This window comes from Candoia aspera, chromosome 9 (genome assembly GCF_035149785.1).
Source record: "Candoia aspera isolate rCanAsp1 chromosome 9, rCanAsp1.hap2, whole genome shotgun sequence".
Lineage (NCBI taxonomy): Eukaryota > Metazoa > Chordata > Lepidosauria > Squamata > Boidae > Candoia > Candoia aspera.
In genome coordinates this window covers 4,364,638-4,391,602 of record NC_086161.1, presented here as the reverse complement: position 1 = coordinate 4,391,602, position 26,965 = coordinate 4,364,638, and the positions used below count along the sequence as shown (strand labels likewise).

Here is a 26,965-nt window from a genome sequence, read left to right as displayed (position 1 = left end):
AGAACAAAACTCATAACTAACTCCTCTCAGCCCTCCAAGGTAGACCGGCCTAGGAAACCAAAGACAGCAAGCTAATACTACTTTTGTTATAAGGTTATAATAACAGAACCTTGCAAGTCTGAATGTGCTTCCCCTGCACTCCCTTTATCTTCATGAGAACTAGGGAGTTCTCATGAACTTATCTGACATGCTTTCTCAGGTTACTGTTCTGGCCCAGGCTCAGCTTTCTTTTATCTGACTGTTGTCTTGGTCACGGCTCTTCCTCCTGTTCCTCAAGGTTATTCCTTCTTCCCATTTCATCTCCTCTTGCTGCACCTCTGAATCTTGAGAGGATTAGAGGTAGAAATTAACTCATTTGTGTGGAATTCCTCCCCCATTTTCCTCTTCTCAGGGATTAAAGAGGTTTTGCAGTAAGATGAGTTCCCCCTTCTTCCATGCAACTCTCAGGGATGAGAGAATAACTCGCACACCTAATTTTGTTCCTGGCCCTCTCCTAAGGCGCAAACAACTCAGAGGCCAACACCGTCCTTCCGAAGCCTGGTGAGATCGTGGAGCAGCTATTTGTCCACCACCTCATGCGCCCACCCATCCTATTATGTCTCAATAAACAGGGAGGACTAGCTAAATCTTTTGAAATGTTCGTTCGCCATTACAAATGAGTGCCAGAAATCTTCCCATTCATTTTGTCAAATTAAATGCCTCCAGGTTCCTAGAACAGAGAGAAACTCATTGAAGAAGATTCATGATGCAGGAAACCACAGGAGACAGTTTGACGTCGGGTGGGGGGCTCAGCTTGTCTCTGGACCTCCTGAGGAAACTCAGCTGTTAGAGAACACTACAACTAAACAGAAGGCCTTCTGTAAAGGGATTTAGGAAGACAAACATATGAAGAAGCCAAGCTTTGCCTATAATTGCTAAGACCATCCCCATCAGTATCTTCTTTTTCAAAAAATAAATGTGCTCAATAATTTCAGATTAGAGTAATTTACAAATGCTTCCTTAAAAAACACAGTAATATAATTGCCTTTTTAAAGATTTGGTCTGTCTTAAAAATATATAAAGGCAGGCCAGTTTTTATTGAAGAAAAATTAAAAGAATTAAAAATAGCTTGGGCATTATATATTTATAGCTGAGTCAATTATAATTCAGAACTGGAAATCTGCAGCAGCTGCATTTGCTGTTTGGATTTTACAGCATAGGCATTTGATTTTTTTTTTTTTTAAATTGCCCAATTAGCGAGTCAAATACTATTCCTACCCTTTAAGCATTAATTTATTAGAGCAATCACAAAGAGGCAAGAAAGAGATTTATGTTAATTGCAAAAATGTTGAGATTCAGAGGTCTTCCAGAAAGATTTCAAAGCCTGGTTCCTTCAAGAAGATTTACAATGGGTTGTATCATTCTTTCTCCAAAGTCAAACTGTTTTCACACTTTGTGCTATGCCAGAATATTGTTTGGGCTCACTGATGTGGGATCCCAGCCAGTATGCTGGTTTATTTATGGCTTAGTGTTCTGTGTGAAGCGACCTATTATTCCTAACTCAGGGAATTGTAGTTAACCCATATTATCACTCAGTGCAGTGTGTGAATCTTTGGATCGATGACTCCAGGACAACAGTGACTTATGTGTATTCACGGTTATTTCATATATATTTTGGTGCCTTTGAGTTAGTGTTGACTCCTGGACAAGTCTCTGCAGTTTACTTGGCAAGGTTTTTCGGAGGTGGTTTGCCATTGCCTCTTTCCTAGGGCTGAGAGAAAGTGACTGGCCCAAGGTCATTCATCTGGCTTTGTGCCTAAGGTGGGAGTAGCACTCACAGTCTCCTGGTCTCTAGCCTGATGCCGTAACCACTACACAAAACTGGCTCTCTGCTCCTGGCAATACCTACAATGGAGGAATGGTTAGAACTTGCTGAGATGGCCAAACTGACTTCTTTGATTAAAGAAAAGACAATATCTAAGTTTATTGCTAGCTGGAAACCCCTTCTGGATTTTTTGCGGAAAACAGAAAAGAAGTGAATTTATGATTTATGAGTTTGATTATTAGACAGGACAGATTATATAAAGAAGAGTGTTAACAGCATTAACAGTTAGTAACAGCATATTTTTCCCCTTAAAGTCAGTTTTTGACTTCTGGCGACTGCCTGGACTAGTCCCTGCAGTTTTCTTGGCAAGGTTTTTCAGAAGTGGTTTGCCATTGCCTCCTTCCTAGGGCTGAGAGAGGGTGGCTGGCCCAGGGTCACCCAGCTGGCTTTGTCCTCAAAGCAGGACTAGAACTCATGGTCTCCCGGTTTCTATCCCAGTGCCTTAACCACTACACCGAACACATACATTACTTGAATTGTTAGCTGATCAGCATTTCAACCCTTCCTGAAACGGAGGTTTATTTGTTGCCACAAAGTAGTTCAAAGGGAGTCTCAAATCTTGCTGCAAAGGCAAAACTAACATGTTATGTAAAGTTAAAATACTTTGAAACTGGGTATTGACTAGATATGATATCCCCAGCATTTTGGAATGGATAATTTCATGTTTCTTTGTCTATCCATCCATCCATCCATCCATCCATCCAAGAGTGCTTTTTTGTCTCTCTCTCTCTCTCTCCATGGATCATCTTTCACAATTTAAAATGAAGCAGGGAGAGAGGAGAGGAAAAGGTAAAAGGGTGAAGAAAAACAGGATGGAATGGATGAAGGGTGGGACCAGCGAACACCCCCATCATCCTTACTAAAATGTGACAGTGGCATTACATAGATATCTGAAAGCCTTGCAGACATTCGTTAAGGCACAAAATGGCTTCATCATATGTCATAACAAGCAGTTGTACACTGCCATGGTGAAAAGCCAGAGAACTAGTAAATTCTTCAAGCCATGAAGCTTATTTCTTAAATGAGTGGGGAATGGGCAAGAGGGACGAAACAGTCGATGTAGCATCTTTTTCCTTGTCTCTTAAATTCTCTTCTCCTCAGTATGGGGAAACATTTAAGCTGCCATTCCAAATTGGGTAGGCACAAGAAAGCTCTGCTCACAGTCACCTCCCGTCTTGACTACTACATGGGGCTGCCCTTGAAATGTGTCTGGAAGCTTCAGCTTGTTCAAAATGCGGTGGCCTGCATGGTTTTCCACAAGTTTGGATTTGCACTTTGCAGATATGTCACCTCTCTTGAGGGAGCTGCACTGGTTGCCAGTTTGCTTCCGGGTCCAATTCAAGGTGCTGGTTATCACCTTTAAAGCCCTACCTGGCTTGGGGCCAGGTTATTTGAAGGACTGCCTTTTCCCAGTTACATCTACCTGACCCACCAGACCGGGGAGGCAGGGTGCTACAGGTCCCCCCATCCCCCGATTAAAGAGGCCTATCTAGTGGGTCTGAGAAGAAAGGCCTTCTCCATGGTGGCTCCCTCCCTGTGGAACATCATCCCCACAGAAATAAGACTGGTTCCCACCTTAATAATCTTCTGAAATGCCCTGAAGACATGGTTTTGCCAGTGGGCCTGGGCTGATATGGAGCCCATCAAGTGGTTTGTTTGAATGTATTGTGGTCGCCAGAGGGGAGGGTGTGTAGTGGGTTTTGTATTTTAGGTTTTATTTCTATAAGCCACCCAGAGTCACTGTGGGTTGGCAGCCATATACATTTCTTCAATCAGTCAATCAATCAATCAATCAATCAGCAAGCAAGCTACAATTTACTTGGCATTTCCAAACCTCCAAACTCTACTGTTGAGGGCTGTGAAAAATTCTTGCCTGTGGTCCAAACTGGCCAACTTGGAATTGGCTAAAGTTTGAAATCCTGCAATTGCTAGTAGAGGCTGAATCTGAAATGCTGAGATTTTTCTCCCATCGACCATGGCCATACATGACCTCTCTGTGTTGATTCCAAATAAGAATGATTATCTGTTACGTAGCTCAAATTGCTCTTGAAAGCAATGTCTACTTTAGATGGACAGAGGAAGATCTACAGTATTAAGCATTCAGTTTTTGACAGCAGCCAAACATGTGCCTTATAAATACATTTTTTTCCTATGATGTTTCTGATGGTTAGCCATTCAGAGCCTTCAGGAATGAACAGCATACAAATACTGTAAATAAACATAAAGTTAATGACTAACCTCTGTTGGATAGCCCACCATCAGATCTTCAGAAGAATTATAGTGCCTGTAAACATAAGCTGCATTCACATATTGTACTAAGCCATGTTCTTCTTAAATGTAGTGTATAATTGGCTGGATTCATACAACTTGTTAAGCTAAAAGGGCTAACCGCTTAACCCAGCCATTGAACTATAGGGTTGAATCAACATGAGTCATCCTCAAACAACACATCCCATTTTTTAAAGCAGTTGGTGTAAGTAGAAGAGGCTGCAAAAAGGGAGTTAATTAACCTGATTGGCTATAATCTGGGGCATCATTGTATTCACTATAGAATCCTGACTAGTTAAATTGTCATATAAAGAGGAACATGGTAGTGGGATGAATAAAACAACAGCTGGAAACAGTAAGTGAACAAATGTAGTTCAGAGGACCCCTTTCAAGCTCCACAGAAGCATCCCCAAAATATCTTCAGAAATGTTTCACATAGCTCTGTTCATTTAGCTATTAAGGTGATAGGTCTTGACAGATCTTTCTTCTGTGAACCTGTTTAATCCGTGCCTTTCGGCTGCACACCAGGTAATATATTTTACCACCATCACCAATCCTGGAAGTTCATTTTAAAGGCAATAGGAATGCTGAGATTCATAGGATTTATGTGCATTAAGATCTGCTAAAGCCTGAAAAAAAGAAAAGAAAAGAAAAGAAAAAAGGGGTTTACTCCCCAAAGAAAAAAAATACCATCTTAACAGGTGGAAAGTTATGTTTATGGCATGTTAATTGAGAAAGGCTACACTTTTGAAATCACCATTCCCTTTTCCACTCCATACATCCGATGTTTCATGAGCAAATAGAGTGCAAGGCACAACATGATGGAAATCTTAAGCTCTTCACTAGCGTATGCAACATAAATTGGAAGTAGAATCCAATTTTAGTGGCACAACTTCTTGCAAGCCCATGATCAAACTGTATTACATTCTTAAGTAATCATCACAGGGCACTGCCACAGCTACAGAACTATTTAATGTTACTAATGTGGGTCCTGATCTCCTTGATGTCTACAAGCAAGGCTGAAGCTTACTGTTGTGAGTAGTCCCACTGGTTCTAGAATTGCTTCTTATAACAAGAAGGCGTAGGCATGAATGACTGTAACTAGAGGCCCCTGATCCAGGACTGGGCACAACGGGTGCACAAGATTAAGTTGTACAAAGGCCCTCCCAGCCATGGTTGCCACCTGATTTTCCAGTAGGAGCTGGTAGTCGAGAAGGAACTCCAAATTGTGCACCAGTTCTGTCAGGGGTAGTCCAACCCCATCTAATAATGAAAGATCTCTGGATGCCCCCCAAATCCTCAGCAACTCAGTCTTGCTAGGATTGAGCCTAAGCTTGTTGGACTACCATGAAGTGCTCTACATAGGGCTGTCCTTGAAGACCACTTGTAAGTTAAAGCTGGTCCAGAATGCAGCAATCCACGTAATTATGGATGCAACACCACCACTCCATGAGTTCTGTTGATTACCAGTGGCCTTCTGAATGCAAACCAAGATGTATTTGTGCCTATAAAGCCCTTTATAACCCAAGTCCTGAATATTTGTAGAACTATCTGCCTCCAGTTATCTCTACCTAGCCTATAAGATCTGACAGGGTTGGCAGCTCCGGGTCCCATCAATTGAACTTTGTCACCTTTTGGGACCCACCTTTTGCCTTCTCTGTGACAGCTCCTGCCTTCACCTGAAATTCAGTTGACCCTGGCCCTGCTGGCCCTAAAGATGGGCTCTTCCCCCTGCCCCTGGTTCAGGATAGTCCATGAGCTTGTTACAACCGTATGAATTGTGTGTCTGGCTTTTTATTCAGTATGTTTTATTTTTATTGTCTTATCATTTCCCTTTGTATTTGAAGTTTTAACCCTTGTTAGCTGCTCAGAGTCACCTGGTGAGCAGGCATCCATATAACGTGAATAAATAAATAAATCTCCCCCTGAATGCACAAGAAGGGAACATTAAAAAAAAGAAACTCAAACTGACCTCATAAGACAAGAAAAACAATCCTGCTGCTTGAATGTGCACATCTCAAGGGATAAATAACCCACATTTTCATGGTCAAGAATAGGGGGCACGCTCACTCTTGTTTACACATGCATTTGTCAGCTTTTGTTCCTGTTTGAGCAGCCTAGGCAATGGATGACTGGTTTCCAGAGGCAGGATTGAATAGGGGTGTTCCTTTTACATATTCCCCATCACCCCTCTGTTCCTCAAGCTTCCATTAACAGTATGTCTATGTTTAATGCTTATAGCAAAACCACTGATGTCTTAGCTATGAACTTTGACAGCAAAGGCACCCCCAAACTATCATTTCAAAAACTCAATGGGTTGAAGTTTGGGGACAGCCTAATTCTGCATTCCCTGTACAGTTTCCCAACCTGACGCCCTCTGGATGTGCTTACACACATCCAGAGGGATAGAGAGTAACATGAATATTTAATTTCTATACTCTGTCACTCTATCCATATGGGAAGATAAGGTAGCTAATAGGAAGAGCAAACAGAAAAATAAAATAAACATAAACATTAATTAAAATAGACACCTATGAAATTCACAACAAGAAACAATCCAGAAGAAAGATCGACTCTTTTGCTAAGGGTGGTGTGAAATGAGGCCAAGGGAGGCTAGACTACAACACCCAAAATTCATGGCTGGCATGGCCAAATCTGATTCCTTCTCTAAGCGCTGACTCAGTTTAAAAACAGAAAGCCAGGATGGTGCAGTAATTAGGTTAGACTAAGCCCCCAGGAGGCTCAGAAACCTGTTGCATCATGCAATATATTTAAACAGGTCCCTTCCAAATCCAACAGCTGCATTTACACCATGCTTATACTTGTTTGTCTTTCATTTGGCATCAGTCCATGTTCTGCAAATACATCTCCTTTATTGTTCAGGATCTTAATACTGTTTGGACTCAGAAAAGAGATTAATTTGGTAATCAATGAAATGTCTAGACTGTAACCATGGGCATCTGCTACAAGCCATGATGATATTATGTTTCATGGCATCATTACACAATGTCTTTGCATGATGACATCATGGCATTCTTGATGTAATTTGGTCCTGTGGACATCCACAATGGAGCCACTGAATGGGCTTAGCCTTACATCTAAAGTTATAAGGATTGTAAGGTTTTAAGGATAAAATGAAAGAACAGGAGAATTATAGATAACACCTTGAGCTTCTTGGTGGAACTGCAGGCTAAAAATATTAACTAACAGAAACAATAATATTCGCTTCGATTAGAAACAATAATAATAGGACATTCCTACAGAACTAGAGACTATTAATACACAGGAGATCAGGGAAAGAAATTTCAGGAAATACCATGTTCACCAATCACCAGCTCTATCCACCCATCAACATCGTTAGAAATTAAGCACCCCCCCCCCAAGCCTTGCTATGCTGTCCCATTGTTGGGGTGTTCTCCTGGGAGGGATGAGCAAAGAACATTGGGAGTGTGTGCCAGGAGTATACATTCCTAACAGGGTCACCCAAGGCATGAAGGTAATGCCAGCTGCCCAGCTGAAGCAAGCAGGCACCTCTATTGGGCAGCAGGAATATACGAAGATGCCAGAGGCGGATGATCACTTTAGTGGCAATGCCAAAGGCATCAATTCATACTGTGCGGGAGAAGGCAATGGTAGACCACTCCTGTATTTTTACCAAGAAAACCACATGGATAGAAAATATTTTTTTTTAAAAAATGGAAGAGCTAAAGGATCAGGTTAGGGACAGATTGTCATGGAGAAAATCTATCTAGATCAGTGTTTCTCAACTGTGTCAACTTTGAGATGTGTGGACTTCAACTTCCAGAATTCCCCGACCTGCATGGCTGGCTAGGGAATTCTGGGAGTTGAAGTCCACACATTTTAAAGTTGACACAGTTGAGAAACACTGATCTAGGTGGTTGCTAAGAGTCAACATTAGCTTGATGGCACATAATCAATCAATCCATCAATCAAATACAACCCCATCCCTGGAGACGTACGTACTGGTCTCGGCTGTTTCATATTCACTATCTCTCAGCAACTCGAAAATGTCCACCTCCACTTTAGCTTTCCCTGCCCTCTCGGGGGCTCGGTTTATCTGGTTCTTGGCCAGCGTGATGGAAAGCCGTTCACCTCTGCTGCATTCCATTGGGTCATCCAAAATGGCAGCTGCAAAACCAGACAGAAAGGGTAGCTGGTCAAGGAATGGTGTTAATTCAGATCAAAACTGAGGTGCACAGAGCCAGACCATATAACTCCAAACTCCATTGTAGGAAAGTTAGTCATTTTCACTGTACAGTCTAGACCATTTTAGGGACAGGATGTACTAAAGAGTTATGTTCTACACTCCCATTTGTGCACTGCAGCAAACAAAGAAGAAATACTGTCCATTTTGCCTGGCTTTAGAATATTTGTCAAAATGAAATTTAACATTAATCTCACCATTCAGCAGTGAGCTAGGAAGGGTTCTGCAGTATCATTACACAAGCCTTGTGAATAAAAGATGTTGTTCTTCCTTGTCTGTTCAAGTTTAACCAGAGGAGATGGTCAGAAAAGGTCCATGAATTATTCTTTTTATATTTCATGTTTGCTCAAGACCTTTTCTCCTCCTTCATTGTAGCAGTGATTATGGCTGATCCGTCCTTCCTTCATGAAGGTATAGGGCAGACAAAGATGTTAGCAGCAGCCAGTTAATAGCACCCCAAAAGGGAATAATTTTGCACCAGTTACTGACTGTCATTTCCGCTTTTGTTTTGTTTTTTTGTGGAGAGGTCTTTTTAAAAAGGTAACGTTTGTCTGAAATCATGAAACTGCTACTGTAGCTTGCTGGCACATCATAAACTGCATGAACCACCCAGGTCCAAGACAGATTTTTTTCCTGTCCCTACCTGAAGATGCAGTGAATCTTGGCAACACCTACTTACAAAGCAGATACTTCAAAAACCCAGAAATCATCCTTATTCTGCAGTCTGAGATAAGCACTCATGTTTTTCTGTGAGTCTCTAGGAATTCCTCAAAAAGTAACTGCATTGATAGCTTTTCCAGAAATCACATTGCATACCTCTGAAGAATGTAAGAATAATTCACATAACCACAAAGGCAATCATTCAGCAATCCTCTCTTCCTCACCATTATGATTCTTCTCTATTACAATGAGATGGAATCTGAAGGAAAGGTTCACTTGAACTCCTCCATCCATCCATCCGTCCATCAATTCCTTTATTCACACACTGGTTGGATCCCCACAACTCTCAAGACTAGACAAAAATAAGGTTGGGTGGTTTGAGATTCAGCTTGTTGTGGGAATATGAGATAGTTGTTGAGCACTATATGTTATGTAGGCACAGACATTACATTTTTTTTTGTCTGGGTTTAGTGTTAACCATTATGAAGAAATACCTGCTCAGAAGAGCAGGGAAGGGAAAATGAACTCCAAGCTCCTCTTCCAAGTATCTTTTTCTACTTCATTGAGGTTATTAAATCTTGGCTGCAAAAATCTGGACAATGACGCAATGTCAGAATTTTGCAACCGAAATCTGGTAGCCTTCCACATCATACTGTTCAATGAAAAAATGTAATGTATTACTTGACTTGATACCAGTAACAGAGGAGTGAAACCCAGGGGTCTACTTTGGCAGCCTGCTGGCAAATTAAATAATGTGCACACCCCCTTGAGCCAAGCTGTGGAGATTTACAGTGCAGTGCAACACATAAGGCCAGCACTGCTGCTTAAGAGCTACATTTCATAGCTAATTGACTTTCCCAACTTTTATTAGAACAGTTGGAGCAGGAATGAGCAACTGGAGATGCCATCTGGATCTCTTCCAGATGTTTGTTGAAGACTGCTTACAGAATGGAGTGGACAAAAGGGCAGAGTTTGTTCACCAAAGGACGGGTGAGACACTTAAGTGGAGTAGATGAAGGAATGGAGAGCTGAAATCCATGTTGAAGGAAGCCTCATGCGCCTGCTGGACGTGGCCCTAAGTCCTACCTGATTGCTCCTCCATTGATATCCATCTAAATACCACCAAAGAATTCCACACAAAAGAATAACAGGAGAAGTGGGGTTTCATCTTTAGCCTTAGTGGACTTTTCTTGCAGGCTCATATAGAACTTCCATTAAATTGAACAGTTATCCAAAAGGACAAACTAAGAGAAGGTGACACAGATGAGACAGGTAACGTGCGTGCTGATTCTTGAGCAGCCATTCATGAACGTTCAGGCTCCCGAACTTGGCTCCCAAATCACAGAATGCTGGATGAAGGGGTCACCAGTGTGCCAGCACAGCATTCTAAGCAGTTCCCCCCTCCCTCCAAATTCACAGCTATCTAACAGCTCATAATGAGAAGTTGTCATCCCCATTCTAATACACACACAGCTTCCACAGAAATTGGGTAATTTAAAACTAAGAGGCGGAGGGAAAATGCCGTGTTGAACAAGCCTACGGGAGAGACCGCTTTAGAGCAGGGAAAGAAGAGCTGGGAACAGTGGCGTCTGCAGGAAACCATGGAGATGCCCATGATGATGCAACCATACCAATGCTGCCATTCCATGCTGATTAAGCTGTTGGAGATGGGCCATTCACCCACTGCCTGCCAGCGGATATTCATCAATGGGGAATTCCAGCGACTTTTTCCTCCAGCTTCATAACTTCCATGAGATTTGAACTTAAGTTCATGAAATAAACCCAGGTCTGTGCATTAAAGGTTGGCTGAGAGCAGCCTTCTGGGTTTTTCCCCCCCAGAAGTTCCCTTCCCCTGCAAAAGAGGCCTTGGTTTTCCTACCTTAGTCTCAGGGTACTTGCGAATGCCACTAGCATTCCTCTTGGTAGTCTACTTGCGAAGTCCTGATTCCTGAACATGGGAACAAGAAGCATGTGCTGCTTCTGATGAGAGATCGTCCCATCACTCAGAAGGAGGGGTGTGCAGATCCAAAGCAGAAAAGGTGGCTGGGGTGGTGTGGGGATGTTTCTTCTACCATGCCTTGACTTTTCCTAGTGTCAGCCCTTCTGGTAAACCAGACAGGAAACACGACTACATGAACTCATTCTACTTTATTATAAGGCTACATTAACAGAACCTTGCAAGCCTGAAAGTACAAATCTCCCGCCCTCCCTATTTATTGCTTGAGGGGTCAGGGCGCATCTTTCCTAAATATCTTCTTTAGACCATTATGCACTCATGGACTCCCTTTCCTTTTATCTGATCGTTCCCCAGGCAGCATCCCTTCCCCCTGTCCTCCAAGGTCACCCTCACATTCCATCACACCTGGCTAGGTAGCTGTGTTCTGAGCCTGGAAAAAGGCACAGCTTCTTTAACAAGGCCCCAAAAAGTGCAACGTGTGCACCTACGCCCTCTCTGCATGCCACCTTTCCCACTACAGGTGTTATCTGCTGGCCAGGTAACCTTAAACAACCTTTATTGGCATGAGGAGTAGTTAGGGTTAGGGTTAGACTTCCTTGAGGTCTGTGGTAACATTTCATGGGATGCTTGGCTCTTTGCTGAATTGTTACGATTAGTGGTGGTCTCAAGTAGCTCAAACTAGGGTTAAGATTGGGCCTCCTTGAAGTTGGTGGTCCAGGTTGGTTAGATGAGAAAGAAACCAGTTGTAAGGATTGCCTATTCTAATGGATTTTAGACTCATAAGCAGGGTTTCAAAGATATCTGATTTATTGAAGAATAGCATGCAGGATCGCAAAGAAAGCTGAGAATGATGAAAGCGCGCCAAATGCAAACTAAAAACCCTCGGTGCAAACGAAACCCCTCCCCCCGTAGAATCTTCTCAAGTCCACAATCCCAGGTGCTCCTAACGGCTCCTGATGGTCTGCGGGAAAAGGCCTTGAACAGAGAACAAAACCCAAACGCATTCCATTGAAATGAATTCAGATACAGAGCTTGGTACAAGGTCTCACAGCAGCTCCCTCCCAAACCGAAACGCGTGTCAGCGCCATGGCATGTGAAACGTTACGATGTATAAACTACATTGAAACAGTGAACATGAAACCAGTCAGGGTTTATTGATCTATCTAGCTGGTCCTGGATCTTTCCTATATATCCCTTTCTCTTCTTTTTGTCAATCCCTATAGTGTTGGGGTCTTCGGGAACATTATCAGTTTACACTGTTGGTGCTGATTTCCAGTCAATGCTTACAGCAACCCCATTATTTGAAAACACTGATGACAAATCATGTTCCTGTGTGCTCAGCTTGATAGTGCAATCAAGTTCAATTAGTCTTTCTTTGAGTTAAAATTGCCACCTCGCATTTTAGAGCATCTTCCCATTTAGCACCAACTCTCCCAAACTGACCTCCCCCCCTTGAATTACACGTGGAGTCCGATTTCAGGACATTTAAGAAGGTCCTTAAAATGCTTCTTACAAAACCTTCTCTTCCATTATTCTCTGCATAGTTCTATTAAACCAAAGCTAGGAATAGGAATTGTTTATACTGATTATTACGTATATCAACGTTAGGAAATCTTACCTTGTTTATTGTGTCATTGTGATACTGATTTATATTGTATATATTTTGACTCACCTGTACTGTACTTAATATACCCGCACACTACTACTATTTACTAGTCTGATTACCAGGAAATGCATACAATAACACCCCATTATTTGAAGATGTCTTTTCCCCAGTTTAAAAACCACAGCAGCCACAGCAACGACAGCAACAATAAAGCAGCAATAAAGAGGGAAATCCCTACTTTATTAGCCAGGGAATCCTCATGCTGTCTGAGACAGGAATCTTCAGTTAAATCAAGACATTCATCCACACAGGAGCACCTCCAACACACACCAAGTATGAGGCAGCCATGCAACTACATTAATGCACCATGTCTCCCCATCAGCATTTCTCTGCCATTATCTCGTTTTTATTAAACAGGATAAGTAGAAGAAAATGTAGTTTTTTTCTGGCATAACAACTGCTGCAGAGTCCCCCAAATATTTCCTATTGGGCTCCTATTACATGCAGTTTCCAACAATCCCTAACAGTATAACTGCATTTCACATGAATAGCAAAATCCTTACTCCCCTAATAATATTTGAAACTTGTACTTCTTCGCTAAATTTTAGGGGCTCACCCTTGATAATTGGAAAGGAGGGGACAAAAGTTGGAGGGGACTCTCACAATTAAATTAGACAACGTAGAAGGAGAGCTGTGTTAGTCTATGGTGGCCAAAAATCAGGAGGAATCCGATAGCACCTTCTCCAACATGTTTTATTAGAAGGCCTATGTTTTCATTTGCTTTTCAGTGATGATCCCTGATTTATCAATTTTAAGGGTCCCCATCCATGGAACTCCCACCCCAAAATGTCAGGATATGATGCTGCCAATTTCCACCATCATGGTCAGAAGAAGGTTTCAAAGTAAGGGTTTCATAGCTTGGGCTGAGTGCATTGTGGGAATCCAGAACCTGCAATTTATAAGCTATGGTTTATAGTGCATTGTAATGGGCTGTAAGGATAACCTTGAGGAACAGGAGGAAGAGCTGCAACTAAGACAATGGTTAGATAAAAGAAACCTGAGTCTGGGCCAGAACTGTAACTTGAGAAAGCCTCTCAGGCTTGACCCTCCCTCGTTCTCACAAAGATAAAGGGAGGGAGGGAGGGGGAGGCGCATTCAGACTTGCAAGATTCTGTTACCGTAACCTTATAATAAAAGTACTATTACCATTCACAACTTTTGTCTGCCTCGAAGGGCTGACATTCATTGAGATAGGAAACACATCCATTATGGCTGTTTCCATAAAGCTTACTTGAATTGATTGACTAAGTCCAGACATTCCACTAAACTGCAGTCTTAGTACAATGTCTGGACTTAGTCAATCAGTTCAGACAGGTTTTGAAGATATTCATAGAGTTTCAGAAGATGGACAATCAAGGGTGTGTCAGGGAGACTACCAGTATGCACAACCACCACTGAGAAGTTCAGTTACTACCACCCTCACTATGGCAGATCCCAGGATCCACTGGGACACCTAGAATTTCCAACCACTGCAGCTGCATCTTGACTTGGGTCAATTCTTTGCATTTCTCCCTAAATGGATTTAAGGATGGGGAAAATGTTTGAACAGCTGCCACAAAGCTGCCAGGCATTTAGCAAGCTGACATTCAAAGAGAGAGGGATAGACTCTATGAGTCAAGAGTTGGCAAGGTTTCCAAGCAACTCTCACCATCCCCCCCTGTGCCATTAAAGGTCTTCCTGTACATTTTCCTGGCCTGGTTACAATCTGGCACTGGAATGACTGTGGAAAAGAGAGGACATTGCAGATGTCCTTTTGCTAGTAAATCAGTTATTTGATTAAACCCTGGGCATGAAAAGCTTGTGGTTTCAATTGGCAAGAGAATAACACCTGAACACTATATTTAGAGGCTGGCTTGTAAATCAGGGAATGAGATGAAAGAGACGTAGAGAACATATGATATCCCTTTAGAGGAGAGAGAGGAGTCTGGAGAATTTCACCAGGAAGATAGCATGGGTTGCAGACCCACAACTGAAACTTCTGGATAGAGCCCTGTGGCTTGTTTCTCTCCAGAGTGAAAACAGAAGATCAGGTGTTGAAAACACAACAATTTCAAGCACCCCACATGTGTTACTATGCTTTAAAAGATGAGAAAGGGGAGAAGCAAAGGCCAAGTAGGGTTGTGCTACTCTTTGTAACTTTAAATCAATAGTGTTCCCTCATCATGTAGATGAATTGGAGGAAAGATAAGTTGCCTGCTGATTCCTTCTTGTTAAAGACACAGGACCTCAGTTTATTACAGTACAATTTCCTTTATGATAGACTCCAGGACAGTAATTCATCTGCATAGGCTCTTCTGCTGGAGAAGGTCGAAGTTTATCCTGCTTTCTCTTCCAGTGCAGTAGATGTTTATGAAGTAGGCTCAGTCAAGGCCACCCATCTTTCAACAGAGTCCAACAGAGGACAATCTGCTGTGAACTAAGACACATTGTCTGCCTACCCAGACCACAGCCCAGAATGCTTTGCAATGATACGGTACCAGGTGTCCAAAGGTTCTTTGGTGCATAACTCAACAAACAAGGCCCTTTAAACTGATGATAGAATGCTTGAAAACCATCTTCTAGAACAAGTGAGGGATCCAGAGCACATGGCAAAACTCTTTCAATTCTTCCCTGGGAAGGCAGGGGTGGGAGAAACAACCTCATTTCCATAAAATAATGAGTTCCTTGTTTCTTATTCCTTAGGCATGAAATGCACATAGAAAAGCAGTGGGGCTTGCATCATGATGCTGCATCCACCATCTCGCTGGGGTTGACTCCTGAACCCACCTTCCCACAGACACTACTGGTTTCACTTACAAAAATGCAGGCTTATTCTTCCAGACCGCAGCAAAGGTAGTAAGTTTTTCATATATTAATCCAACCTGTGAATCACCATGGGTAATGAGATTGAACTGTGCTGTATTTATCATTATCCCCAGCAGACTAAAAGGGTAATGGAATGTTTTGAAAAGCTGTTTTTTTCATATTTTACATCTGGGGAATACTTCGTCAAAGCTAGCATAATAGTAGTGTAATTAGAAAGTAACTAAAGTCTTTACTGAAATTCACTTTTTTCTATTTTTGTTGGTAAAATGCAGGGACTTAAATAAGTCTTGAAACCATTCAGGTTTATTGGAAAGCCTCTGAAATGCAATAGCTACAAAATGGCTTCACAGTCTTGTTCACCCTAGTTATTTAAACAAACAAACAAACAAAACCCCACCGTCTTGATTTTCTGGTCTTCTCAATTATAGAACATCAGTTGGCAAATTATTCATTAGATTGGAATTCCCTTCATCATGGCTGTGCACCTGTGCAGTGATGACACATTTATGTGAGTTGTTCATGGTGAACACTGTGGTAAGGCTGTTCAAATGCCTGAAATGTAATCATCTCCTCCCTTTCTATCCTAAAATTGGATGCAGATCCTCTTCTTTGCATCCTGATAACTGAGGCCAAGGCTGATCAGTGAGAAAATTAAGAGAGAAAGTCTCTGTGATTGCCTACAGATTAGGAAGCAGAGTCTTTAGCCATCCAGCTAATTCTAGAGAAAATCAGACTGGCTTTCAAATCTGCTTTCAAGTAGGACTTTTAGTGGCAGAACCATTATTTTTTTTTAATCAGCTGTTGTTGTCTCTGTTGAGTTATATTCTTTGTTTAAGATGTATTGGCGTATACGCTTTATTGGGCTCATGATGTCTCTGCATTTGTTTTACTCCATGGAAGGATAAAATGTACATTTTCTTAAGTGTATGAAAGCTAGATTATAGCATACTTTTACAAGTTTAGAGTAGAAGGGCTGGCACATACATTATGGTAATCAAAGTATTGATTATCCTGTCAGGTTTTCAAGCAACACTATGCCATCTCCTCACCACTGACTGCACCCAATGACTTAGAATCAGAACACTTTCTCCGCAGCTCTGGCACTTGTACTAGTTCCTATGGTCTTCTGAGAAAAATCCAGTGCACTTGTCATGAGCCACCAAGGCTGGTTCCAGTCTATGTCCCAGCCCCGCCAGTTGTTGCACCATAGAGAGGTGCCAACTGGATCCGACACTTTTATCAAGATTAAAAATGAGCATGGTGATGTAACCTCCACCATTTTGTATGCATGTGCAAGATCATATACAGGATAGGTTGAGCTTGCACTGTGACACAGCAATACTTGTTAACTCATTTGTCCCAATTTGACTCCCTTGCCCCCATCGCTGTAAACGTTAAGATATATGGAGAACTGATGTACGTCAGCACTTGAGGGATAACTAATGTCCTGGTCCAGTCATTCATCGTCCAAGTTAGTAGCAGCCTTTTTTTTTTTTTTTTTGGCCTTCAAGTCAGTTTTTGACTCCTGGCAACTGCCTGGGTGAGTTCCTGCAGTTTTCCTGGCAAGGGTTTTCAGAAGTGGTTTGCCCTTGCCTCCTTCCTAGGGCTGAGGGAGAGTGACTGGCCCAAAGTCACCCAGCTGGCTTTGTCCTCAAAGCAGGTCTCATAGTCTCCCAGTTTCTATCCCAGTGCCTTAACCACTACACCAAACTGGCTCTCGCTAATACCATAGGTGAGCAGAATTGATGTTGAACAACTGATTCAGGACCATGGATAGCAGCTACAGATTCATAAAATGGGTTCTGGCCTCAAGTTGCTACCATTTGTTTCCAAGGATTCTTGGTTCTTAGCCAAGAAACTATATTCTGTGCCTGGCTCTTGGCCATCCCTGTTAACTTGCACCTGACCCTTGGAAAAATAATCCAGCAGTTCTAGATTATTTCTGGAGAAGAGGAGGTTCAACCTCAATTAGCCACCACAGAGATTAGAAAACAATGATAAAATGGTCACAAGAGGTTGCTCTAAATCTCTCTAGCTCAGGAAGGAGGTTAAGAATAAATGCATATTACCTCCATAGAAAAATCCTTTCATGGAAGGCCTGTCCTGTCTTCTCATTGTCTCCCTTTCCAATTATTCAATGACACTTGGCTGTGAGTCATGCCTGCTTCTCTTCCCAATTCTAGATGACCCCACCAAGTGAAATCTAATCAGCACTGAATGTATTAAATGCCTTTAATGCATGTGGATTTCTCCCTCCAACAGAAATGCATTTCTACTTTACTTGGACTGAGTTAAATAAGTTTCTAAGGATTGCTTGCTTTTGTGCATTTCCCCTCTGCTGGAAAAAGTCTCAGCCCTTCAGGCTGTCAATTCAGTAAACTGTGAGGAATTTGCAAACTCCCTCATTACGAGGCTGTCAAGTGGAAATCCAGTGGAGAAGCAGAAGGCTTTCTGCTTCTGTAATGCAATGGAGCCTGCTGCCAGTTGATTTAAAAATACAAATCCCCCAAAGAATGGGTCAAGGGAACAGGGGAAGTTGCACTGAAGAAATAAAAAATGGGTTAACAACTTTTTAACTTCTTTCCTGCCCAGACAAAAACTCAATAATGTTGGGCTGAATATGTTGGTCTGTCCTTACAGGACCTGACAAAAGCATCAGAATGGACTGGGTTCTCTCCCCACCACCTTTAAAAAAAAAATCTGAAGGGAGAAAGAATTCAGGTGAGAGAGATGAGATAGGACTGCAAACAGAAATGGGTGAACAGTCCAGAGCTTCGCAATCCCATTCTACGTAAATAATAGAGGTAATTTTTTCCTTCTCTTAATCACTGTTTTATGTGCTACACACACACACACACACACACACACATTTCAAATTGCCTTGGAAGGAAGACAATGGGTACCAGCTTCCTATTGATGCCCAGAAATATCCTGGAAAAAATGGAGCACTATAGAGAATGTTTGTTCCTACGCAAAATGCCATTTGCTTGCCAAAAACTAACATTTCTGTCCAGGTAAAAAAGACCCATCTGCTCTGCCCAAAGAATTATGTTGCCAGGTTACTACTTACCCTTCCTTCCTCAGGGCCTTTTGTGTTCTCAGCCGTAGTAGCTCTCCCTTTGCCTGGACTACAGAGGTGCATCTATTTCCTCCCAGCAACTCAGAAGCACCTGCCATGGCCGTATGACCTTCCTGGACCACCACATCTTGGAGTGGATGGTTAAACTTTGCACACACAGGATGGCAGTTTTGGGAGCCTGAGCTGATGGACTGAGGCCGAGTCGGCCTGAGCTGACTGACTGAACAAATCAATCAAGCAACTAAAAAAGAGGACTTTGATGTTGCAAAGAAAGAGAAGGATGGTCCAGCTGTCATGATGACATGGAGTGCCTGGAGGATCTCTTTACATCATATGCCCCAAATTATTTTTCAACTGAATTCATTTGTTTGCCACTCAAGACTACCAATCTCTCATAAGGTAGCAGTTAATGCCTTTATAATAAAATCCCTGTGGCTAGGCAGCTTTGTTGGGGGGATAAGAATAGTAGGAAGTATGATCTTTTCAATCAAAGACAGAGTTAAAAAGAAATGGCAGAAGCCAGAACACCTCCAACCTGCCCCTAGCAACAGCAAGGATGTTGCAAAGAGACAACAGGCATTTATACACAGCTTGTTACCCACAAATGCTATTTAAAAACTACAAGAGAAGGTAGGGGGTCAGAGTGATCAATGAATAGACAGGGAGAAATGTGTGACCAGGTTGACTGGTAGAGGTGAAGTCACCATGACTTGCACTTTCAGATTCAGTAATATGAGTCCTGGATACTTATAATATCCATGTCTAATATCATTTCTTTTGCAAACCAATTTTAATCCAAGTTGAAGAAATGTTTACTCTCATATTCCATTCTTAGTGGCTGGTGCTCAAGCTATGTCAAATATGAGACCAGAAAGGACTGTGTCCTCCACCTGCTTCTGCAGAGTCTGCTCTGGTGGCTACTTTACAAAGTACACCTTGGAAAGTACATTCTCTCAAGGCAACCACAGTGTCAGTAGGAGCTAGGCTGACAAGTGGATTTGGGGGCTTCCTGGTGTAGAGAAGATTTCAATCCAAATTGGCCTGGGTTTAAATTGCCTTCTTGGCCGGTATATAAGTTCTCCTAGTTCTTTAGGAAGGAAAAGTAGCTCAGATGATTTCTGCGCCAATCTGATTTCAGCAAGGATGAACTTGGCTGCCCCTAACGATCAAAAACAGCTCATTCACATGCTGTGGAAGACTGGAGGACAGCAGTAAGACATCACACATCACTCATGCTAGTGGTCATCAGCTGGAAGCATTGTACCCCATTGTATCTAAAATGGATTGTTAGAGGGAAAATAACAGTTAGGGTAACGTTGCCTCATCTTCATTGTATGGCAAAGATTAAAGCTTGGAGCAAACAACTTTACAAAATTGTCTGCTAAATGTGTGGGCAGAGGAATTGGGTGTAGAATTTTGGTACATTTCCCCAAAGACAGGAGGAATTCTTCATCTGTTTCTCAAGTGTAGGACTTCTCCTTGAAGGTGAAGCAGCACCACTATTGAATATGAATACACACACACACACACACACACACATCTGAAAAGAGTTCCCTCCTGAAATCTTTCCTTAGAATTCAATGGAAGTGAAAGAAACCAAGACGGATGGAAACGGATAGAGATGGGATTAGAAAAGAAAAGAAAGGACATTCATACATATCTCATTGCTAAATAAATGCAAGAATACCATACGCTATTCAAGAGAATCTCACTATTTATGAGAACAGTGAGCTATCACCAAGAAAACCAGTTGTTATAAAATGACCATCACAGTTACTATAAATGGCATATATGTCACTTGATTTGCAACTGAATGTGTAAATCCATTCCATTACAGAAGCATTCCGGTAAGAAGTGACAATGGAATGGGTGTCGTATCTATTGGTTTACATTCCTTATTATGCGTTTGCACATGCAATTCATTGTTCATTAAATGACTCATACCTTGTTCCTTCTTGAATGGAGTAGAACTCTTATTTCAGCATATTCTGATATAAAAGTTTAATGCTAGTATCAGCTAGATTTGTAAATAGATTTCTGCATTAGAAATATATAATCCTGTGTCCAAAGCAACGCTCCCCCTCTGCTGAATGGGCAATTTCAAAATAGATGGACACCAAAATAAATTAAATAAGCAATGTAAGAAATTGCATGACCCATGATCTACCAAGCCTAACAAAGACCCACCAGCCATATGTATCATCCACCAGGTGTAATGGTATGTGGGAATGACCTTGGGAGATGGGGAAGAGATGCTGCCTAGGGATTGATCAGATAAGAGAGGGCATAGCCCACAGCTGCATAATGGGAGGAGAAAGAAATTCAGAAAGGAACCTTTTTAACTTACCAGGCTGCGGGAGAATTGTACTTTCAGACTTGCAAGATTCTGTTAATGTAGCCTTACAGTAAAATAGAATTAGCTCATCTGGTCGTGTTTCCTGTCCGGTCTATGTGGGAAGGCTGACACCAGGGTTTCAGTAAACCAACTCATAACTTGTTTGCTTTGGGGCTCTCAGGAGCCAGGCATGTGCAGTCTTTCAAGCATCTGGCAGGCTTTGATCCATGACTAGTGATGTGCATCTGCTTCAGCAGGTCCACAAGCTTTAAAAGCTTTCCCTTCTTTTATCTTTGTCAGGCTAGGCTAGAAATTGTATGAGTTCAATCCTGTCACAAGGTTTCCTCTGATCAGAAGCAGCAAAAATTATGGATGCTCCGGGGCCCAACAAGATGCCATGTCAATAGATGTGAGTGTTTCAAACTCAGATCTGCCACATGAACACCTGGAAAGATGCTAGCTCCATTCAAGGGGCAGAAATGAATGGGTGAGGCCTCTGGAATCTTTTCTCTGTCCTTGGAGGACCTCATACAATCCCACCTAACCAAGTTTTTTGACTTTGCTTGGGTTCTCGCTGATGATTATAGAGGGAAAGAAAAGAAAGATCGTTCAAGCTTCCCTTACCCATTCACCTGTTCTGCTCATCAAAACCAGACTATCATCTTCCCACCTGGCTGTGGCAGACTCTGCATTAAACGCGCAGATCTCCTACGCTCCCATTAAGAGAGAAATAACCTTAGAAGAGAAGTCATTTAGCATGTGACGCAGTGGAAGATTTTTTAGCACTGATGAAGTGGGGTGGGGGGGAGTAATAAAAACATCCAGCCAACCAAAACTGGGGAATTAAGAAATAGGTAGAAATGTGGTCCAGAGAGGCTGAGTGAAAAAAAAATAGCTATCATGATTTCTAGCAGCAATGAAGGAGTGAGAGATTTGGATTCTGAGCTTCGATGGATAGAAGGGGTCAAGGAGGCTGATGACACAGCCACTCCTGTAGCAGGAAAGCAAAGGGTCATTTGCAAAAGGATCTGTTCCCAACACAGATGGCATTTAGTAGCCCCATCTATTCACATTTGGCAAACTGAGCAGCAGAGCGGGTGGGGAAAGATGCCCAAGTCCAAGTGGAGGATGTCCAAGTATGGGAGGGCAAAAAAAGATGTGCATAGTTTGAAGACTAGAAGGAGGAATGCCACTTTAAGCCAGAAGATTCGAGTCAATGTCACAGTGACCCATAAAACCTTGGATTTCCCTTTTTTTATTCTCTTATATGTTATAATGAAGTGAGGATTCATACATGGTTTGCCTTTTCCTTCTGTAAAACATACCATGAACAACAGATGCAAAGTGCAAACGTGAAAGTGGCTGTCAGGAGATTTAGGCTGATATTTATTTATTTATTTATTTAATTTTGAGCCCACCTTTATTATTTTTATAAATAAACTCAAGGCGGCGAACATACCTAATGCTCCTTCCTCCTCCTATAGAGAAACTATAGAGAAATTATTTGGGGGGGGGGTTGTTTTGTTTTTTAATCTCAAGAGCTCTTTGAGAATGGAATATGTTTCCTCTGAGGCTACTGCTGGGAAAACATGCCCTTTGGCTTCATCAAGAGGTTGGACTAGATGGTCTTCGACACCTCTTCTATATTTGTGATGCTATGAAGTCAAGGAATAATAAAATAGTGACTCAGGACCTGGGGTTTCAGGAAGGACTTCATATGCATAAGCCCATTGGGTAGATTGTGGCCAGAAAAGAAGCTTGATGTTAAGTGTTGCATTAGACCAGGAGAAATTGGGACTGCAATGTCCCCTCAACCACTCAGATCCCTATATGGCCACCATTTCTTAGCTTAGTCTTCCCCACAGAGGATTTCTGAGAATAAGAGGGAATGAGGAAGGAACAGTCTTGTATATCAATGATCCTGTGAAATGGGAACTATGAGAGATGAGGTTCAACATATCTGAGTGGTAACAGGTCATGAAAAGCTGCACTGATGGTCTACTCTGAGTAGTTGGGTTAATATTTCATGCTAAACCATCATGTGGTTTGTGGGGTTTGGGCATGGTACAAAGTTTGAATCCAGCCACTATGATCTGTAGACCACAAGTGACATAGCAGTATAGTTCACAGCAAAAAGAGCCCATTTCTGATGATTTAGTTAAGAAACTATCATTAAATCAAACCATGGCTTTGTGCGAGGTGGAAACAGCCAATGACAGTGGCTCTTTGGTGTTTCCCAGACTCACAGGAGATGACAGAGGTTGTAGTTGTGTTTTTCTGAAAGCAAATCAAGTGTTCTAACCCCCAAATTATAATCTCTACTTCAGGAAAATCTAAGCAGATCCAACTGTATGGTGTTAAACCCAGCCTCCTTTGAGGTTTCAGATCCGCTGAGCTGCCAATCGGAAGGTCGGCGGTTCGAAACCGCGCGGCGGGGTGAGCTCCCGTGGCTAGTCCCAGCTCCTGCTCACCTAGCAGTTCGAAAACATGCAAATGTGAGTAGATCAATAGGTACCGCTTCGGCGGGCAGGTAACAGCGTTCCGTGTCGTCATGCTGGCCACATGACCCGGAAGTGTCTACGGACAAACGCTGGCTCTTCGGCTTAGAAACAGAGATGAGCACTGCCCCCTAGAGTCGGAGACGACTGGACTTTACGTCAAGGGAAACCTTTACCTTACCTATCTGGAACAAAGGAGGGATCTGATGTACAGCACTCCCCCTACACACACCCAGCCCTGTTTTCATATAATGCTAAACCCGGTCAGGTGACTTGTTTAGCCTATCTAGTCCTCCAAGAAAAAAAGATGTAAGAAGAAGATGGCTGACCTCTTCTTTGTAGGACTCACTGTCAAGATCCGGCAACAGTTCTTCTAAATATTGGTTGGCTTCAATGGCCAAGCCATGCCCAGTGCTGCTTCTTGGCTAATGGGAAAGAGGCTAGTGATGTCATGAAATACCCTTGGGGCAAGAGCTTATGGGATACTAAGTACCTAGGTATCAGGTTAGTTAAACAGCTAATGGCTGCATTAGCACTTGTGGTACATTCGGTTAGTGTCAATCCCGGTCAGTTTGGCGTAGTTTAATGCATTAAAAGAGTCCCTTTTGGGAGATGGGCGGTGATAAATTTGATTAATAAAATAAACTACATGACTCTAGTTCGTTGGCTAGTTTATAATTCAAAGCATTGTGTGAACCCCCACATGGGTTAAATCAGTAACCAGGTTAACATGCTTCGTGTGAATTCAGCTGTTGCAATGTTGATGATTCTATAATTGCAAGCAAACAACTCCCTTGGCTTTCAATTTTATTGGTGTCTATCACTCACTGCTTTCCTTCTTGTCTAAGGCAGCCAGGATTCAGCTTTCTCAACGTGCTTTTTAAATAACATTTCTCTCTCTCTCTCCATTTCTCATCTGCCTTCTTCCAAAAGTAAACAACCTCAGTCTTGTTCCTTAAGAATGATTTCGCTTCCATCTTAATCATTTAATTAAATCACATAATTACATGCCTGCTTTTCCGTATGCCCTTGAATGTTATAGCATCATCTGACACAGACCTCTTTTTTCCCCCCCATCTTGCTGAAATGGAGAACTTCCTCGCACTGTCTCTGTAACAAAAGTGCTTTGAATGTTGTTTTTTTTTGCGGTAAATTGCTAAGAGATGGAAGAAAACATCAAGCCGTTTGGATCAGCTAGCAGGTTATGTAAGGTAAAAGATGGAGCTACCTTTGCTGAAATTCATATTCATATTCTTCTTGGGTTGCATTTCTCTTTATTGGGGATATATAACTGGCCTGCTGAGCATCATGCTTCAAAGGGGGCCAAGCAATTCTCCCCTAATTATTTATTATTGGTTATTATTTTCCGATGGATTTGGAGGGCAATTGAAAAATCACCCCTGCCAAATGAGCAGTAGTCTTTCCCCCCTTCATCAACAGAAGGAATTCTGGGGGTCTTTCCCCCAGTTTTAGATCCCTGAACTGACCAAGAAAAAAGGTGCACAGGTTTGTCTTTCCTTTCCTTTCCTTTCTTTTTTCTCAGATGGAAGAGCAAAGGGAAGAGGGAAAGGACCAGAATGGGTGGTGCCAAGGACCTCTTTTTCTTGCATTTTTGGAATCTGGTGGAAGTTTAAGGCCATGCACAAAAAAAGCTGAAGACTATTATTGGGGAGCAGGAAAGAGAGGGGAACCTCTCTATTTTCCCCTGTGCAAATCTTGTCTGGATGTAACTTTTTTTCCCCCAGAATCAGCTGGCAGATTATTATATGCATGCAAAAGGCTGGCGCCTGAGACAGTTGGATTTGCAGGATAGCCACCCACATTCTATCAAATGCTAAGAGGAGGCAAAGTCTGGAATGAGTAAGCAAGCATCAACAGGTGCCAGGTAGAACCTGTTCAACTGCTAAGTGATTTCATTTTATTTGTAAGGAACAGAAACCCGTACATCTTTCTTTCTTTCTTTCTGTCTGTCTGTCTCCAAAATATAATAAACAGTGGAGAATAATAATAATGCAGTGATCATACAGTCAAAAAAGAAATTAACAGAAATGACTAAAGTAAATTAAAGCTGAATGAAGGAAAAGAAAAAGAGATCTATATAATATTAATACAGATCTAGCTCAGTCCTTCAATATATCTAATCCATATAAAAATACCTTGCTCCAATTTCTCATTTTTACAATATAATGACATTTCAAAAATCAACCCATTTCTTGGATCCACTGTTTAACATGAGGTATATACATTTCTTTTACTTATGTAGAATAACTCTCTTTCCTGGACCCCAGGCTCAATAGAAACAGATTTTTTTTTCATAAAACTTCAAATTCCATAATTTGGGAGTATAATTCAACATCAAATTTGCATCTTTAATGACTATATTTTTTTCTCCAAAGTCATGTCAACATGTGCAATGGCTTTAAACCAAAAGAGAGCTTGGATGGACGTGACTGAATCATATGAGTCAGACAGCCCTCAAACTTCTTGGGCTGCCAGTACTAGAAATCTGATATCCAACCTTTCAAATATTTTAAGGAGTCTTGAGGTTTCTTCAATCCACCACCCCAAACATCTTGAATGGCTCGGTTCCTAGATTGTGACAGGTCATAAGTCATGATGATGTGGTTCACATAAAGCATGGTTGGGAAACCACAATGGTGAGGTCTGCAGAAACCACCCTCATAATTTAATGGACTGCATGGATCAGGCCAGACTGCCACCTTCTTCCACTTACCACAGCAACATCCCTTTTATATCCCTTGCTGTGTTCTATTCTATTTAGGACTGATCCACTTTGCCTTTCTCACCATCACAAGATTACTCTTTAACTTTTGCTATGCAAGATTCCTTTCCACAGGAAACACACTCAAGGGTTTCATGCTGATCACACTTGCTCTTTAACCAACAATCCCAAACCAGAACACCATAAACTAAGTTACCCTGTCTTCAAAAAGTCTTGAACTCAAACCCCAGTACAGGTAGTCCTTGCTTAATGACCACACTTGGGACCAGGATTTTGGTTGCTAAGTGAAGCAGTCATTAAGCAAATCTGACCCGATTTTATGTCCTTTTTGCAGCAGTTGTTAAGTGAATCACCACAGGCATTAAGCAAACAACATGGTTGTTAAGTGAATCATGCAGTTTCCCATTGATTTTGCTTGCCAGAAGCCAGCCGGGAAGGTCGAAAATGGTGATCACGTGACTGCAACGTCATAAATGCAAACCGGTTCCCAAGAGCCCAAATTGTGACCATGTGACCGCAGGGATGCTGCAACAATTGTAAATGTGAGAACCGGTCATAAGTTGTTTTTTTCCCCAGCACTGTCGTAAGTCCGAACCATCACTAACGAAATGGTTGTTAAGTGAGGACTACCTGTAATACCAAAGATATAAAGACCAGCAGAATTCAAAGTCTCAGAAAACAAGTTGAAAGGGAGATGTGCCTGCACGTGGAACAAGCCAAGAATCAGATGCGGGCAAGCAAAGAACAGAGAACTAGATGTAACCATAGCACAGAGCAGAATGGTGGGATTCAACAGGGAATGGAAACTCCTTTGGCCAGAAGAGAAAAGAACACAGTGTTCCTCTCGCTGCCCTCCCAGTTGTAC

The 26,965-nt window shown here is 42.0% G+C and overlaps 1 protein-coding gene across 1 annotated transcript in view; it reads right to left on the bottom strand.

The window, feature by feature from the left end:
* The window catches only part of GRIK4 (glutamate ionotropic receptor kainate type subunit 4), a 202,122-nt gene that overhangs the window by 109,842 nt on the left and 65,315 nt on the right, over nucleotides 1-26,965 (bottom strand). The window contains exon 2 of the mRNA XM_063311199.1: nucleotides 8,117-8,281. Within this exon, the coding sequence (XP_063167269.1) occupies nucleotides 8,117-8,281 (165 nt within the window). The remainder of the gene's footprint in view (nucleotides 1-8,116; nucleotides 8,282-26,965) is intronic.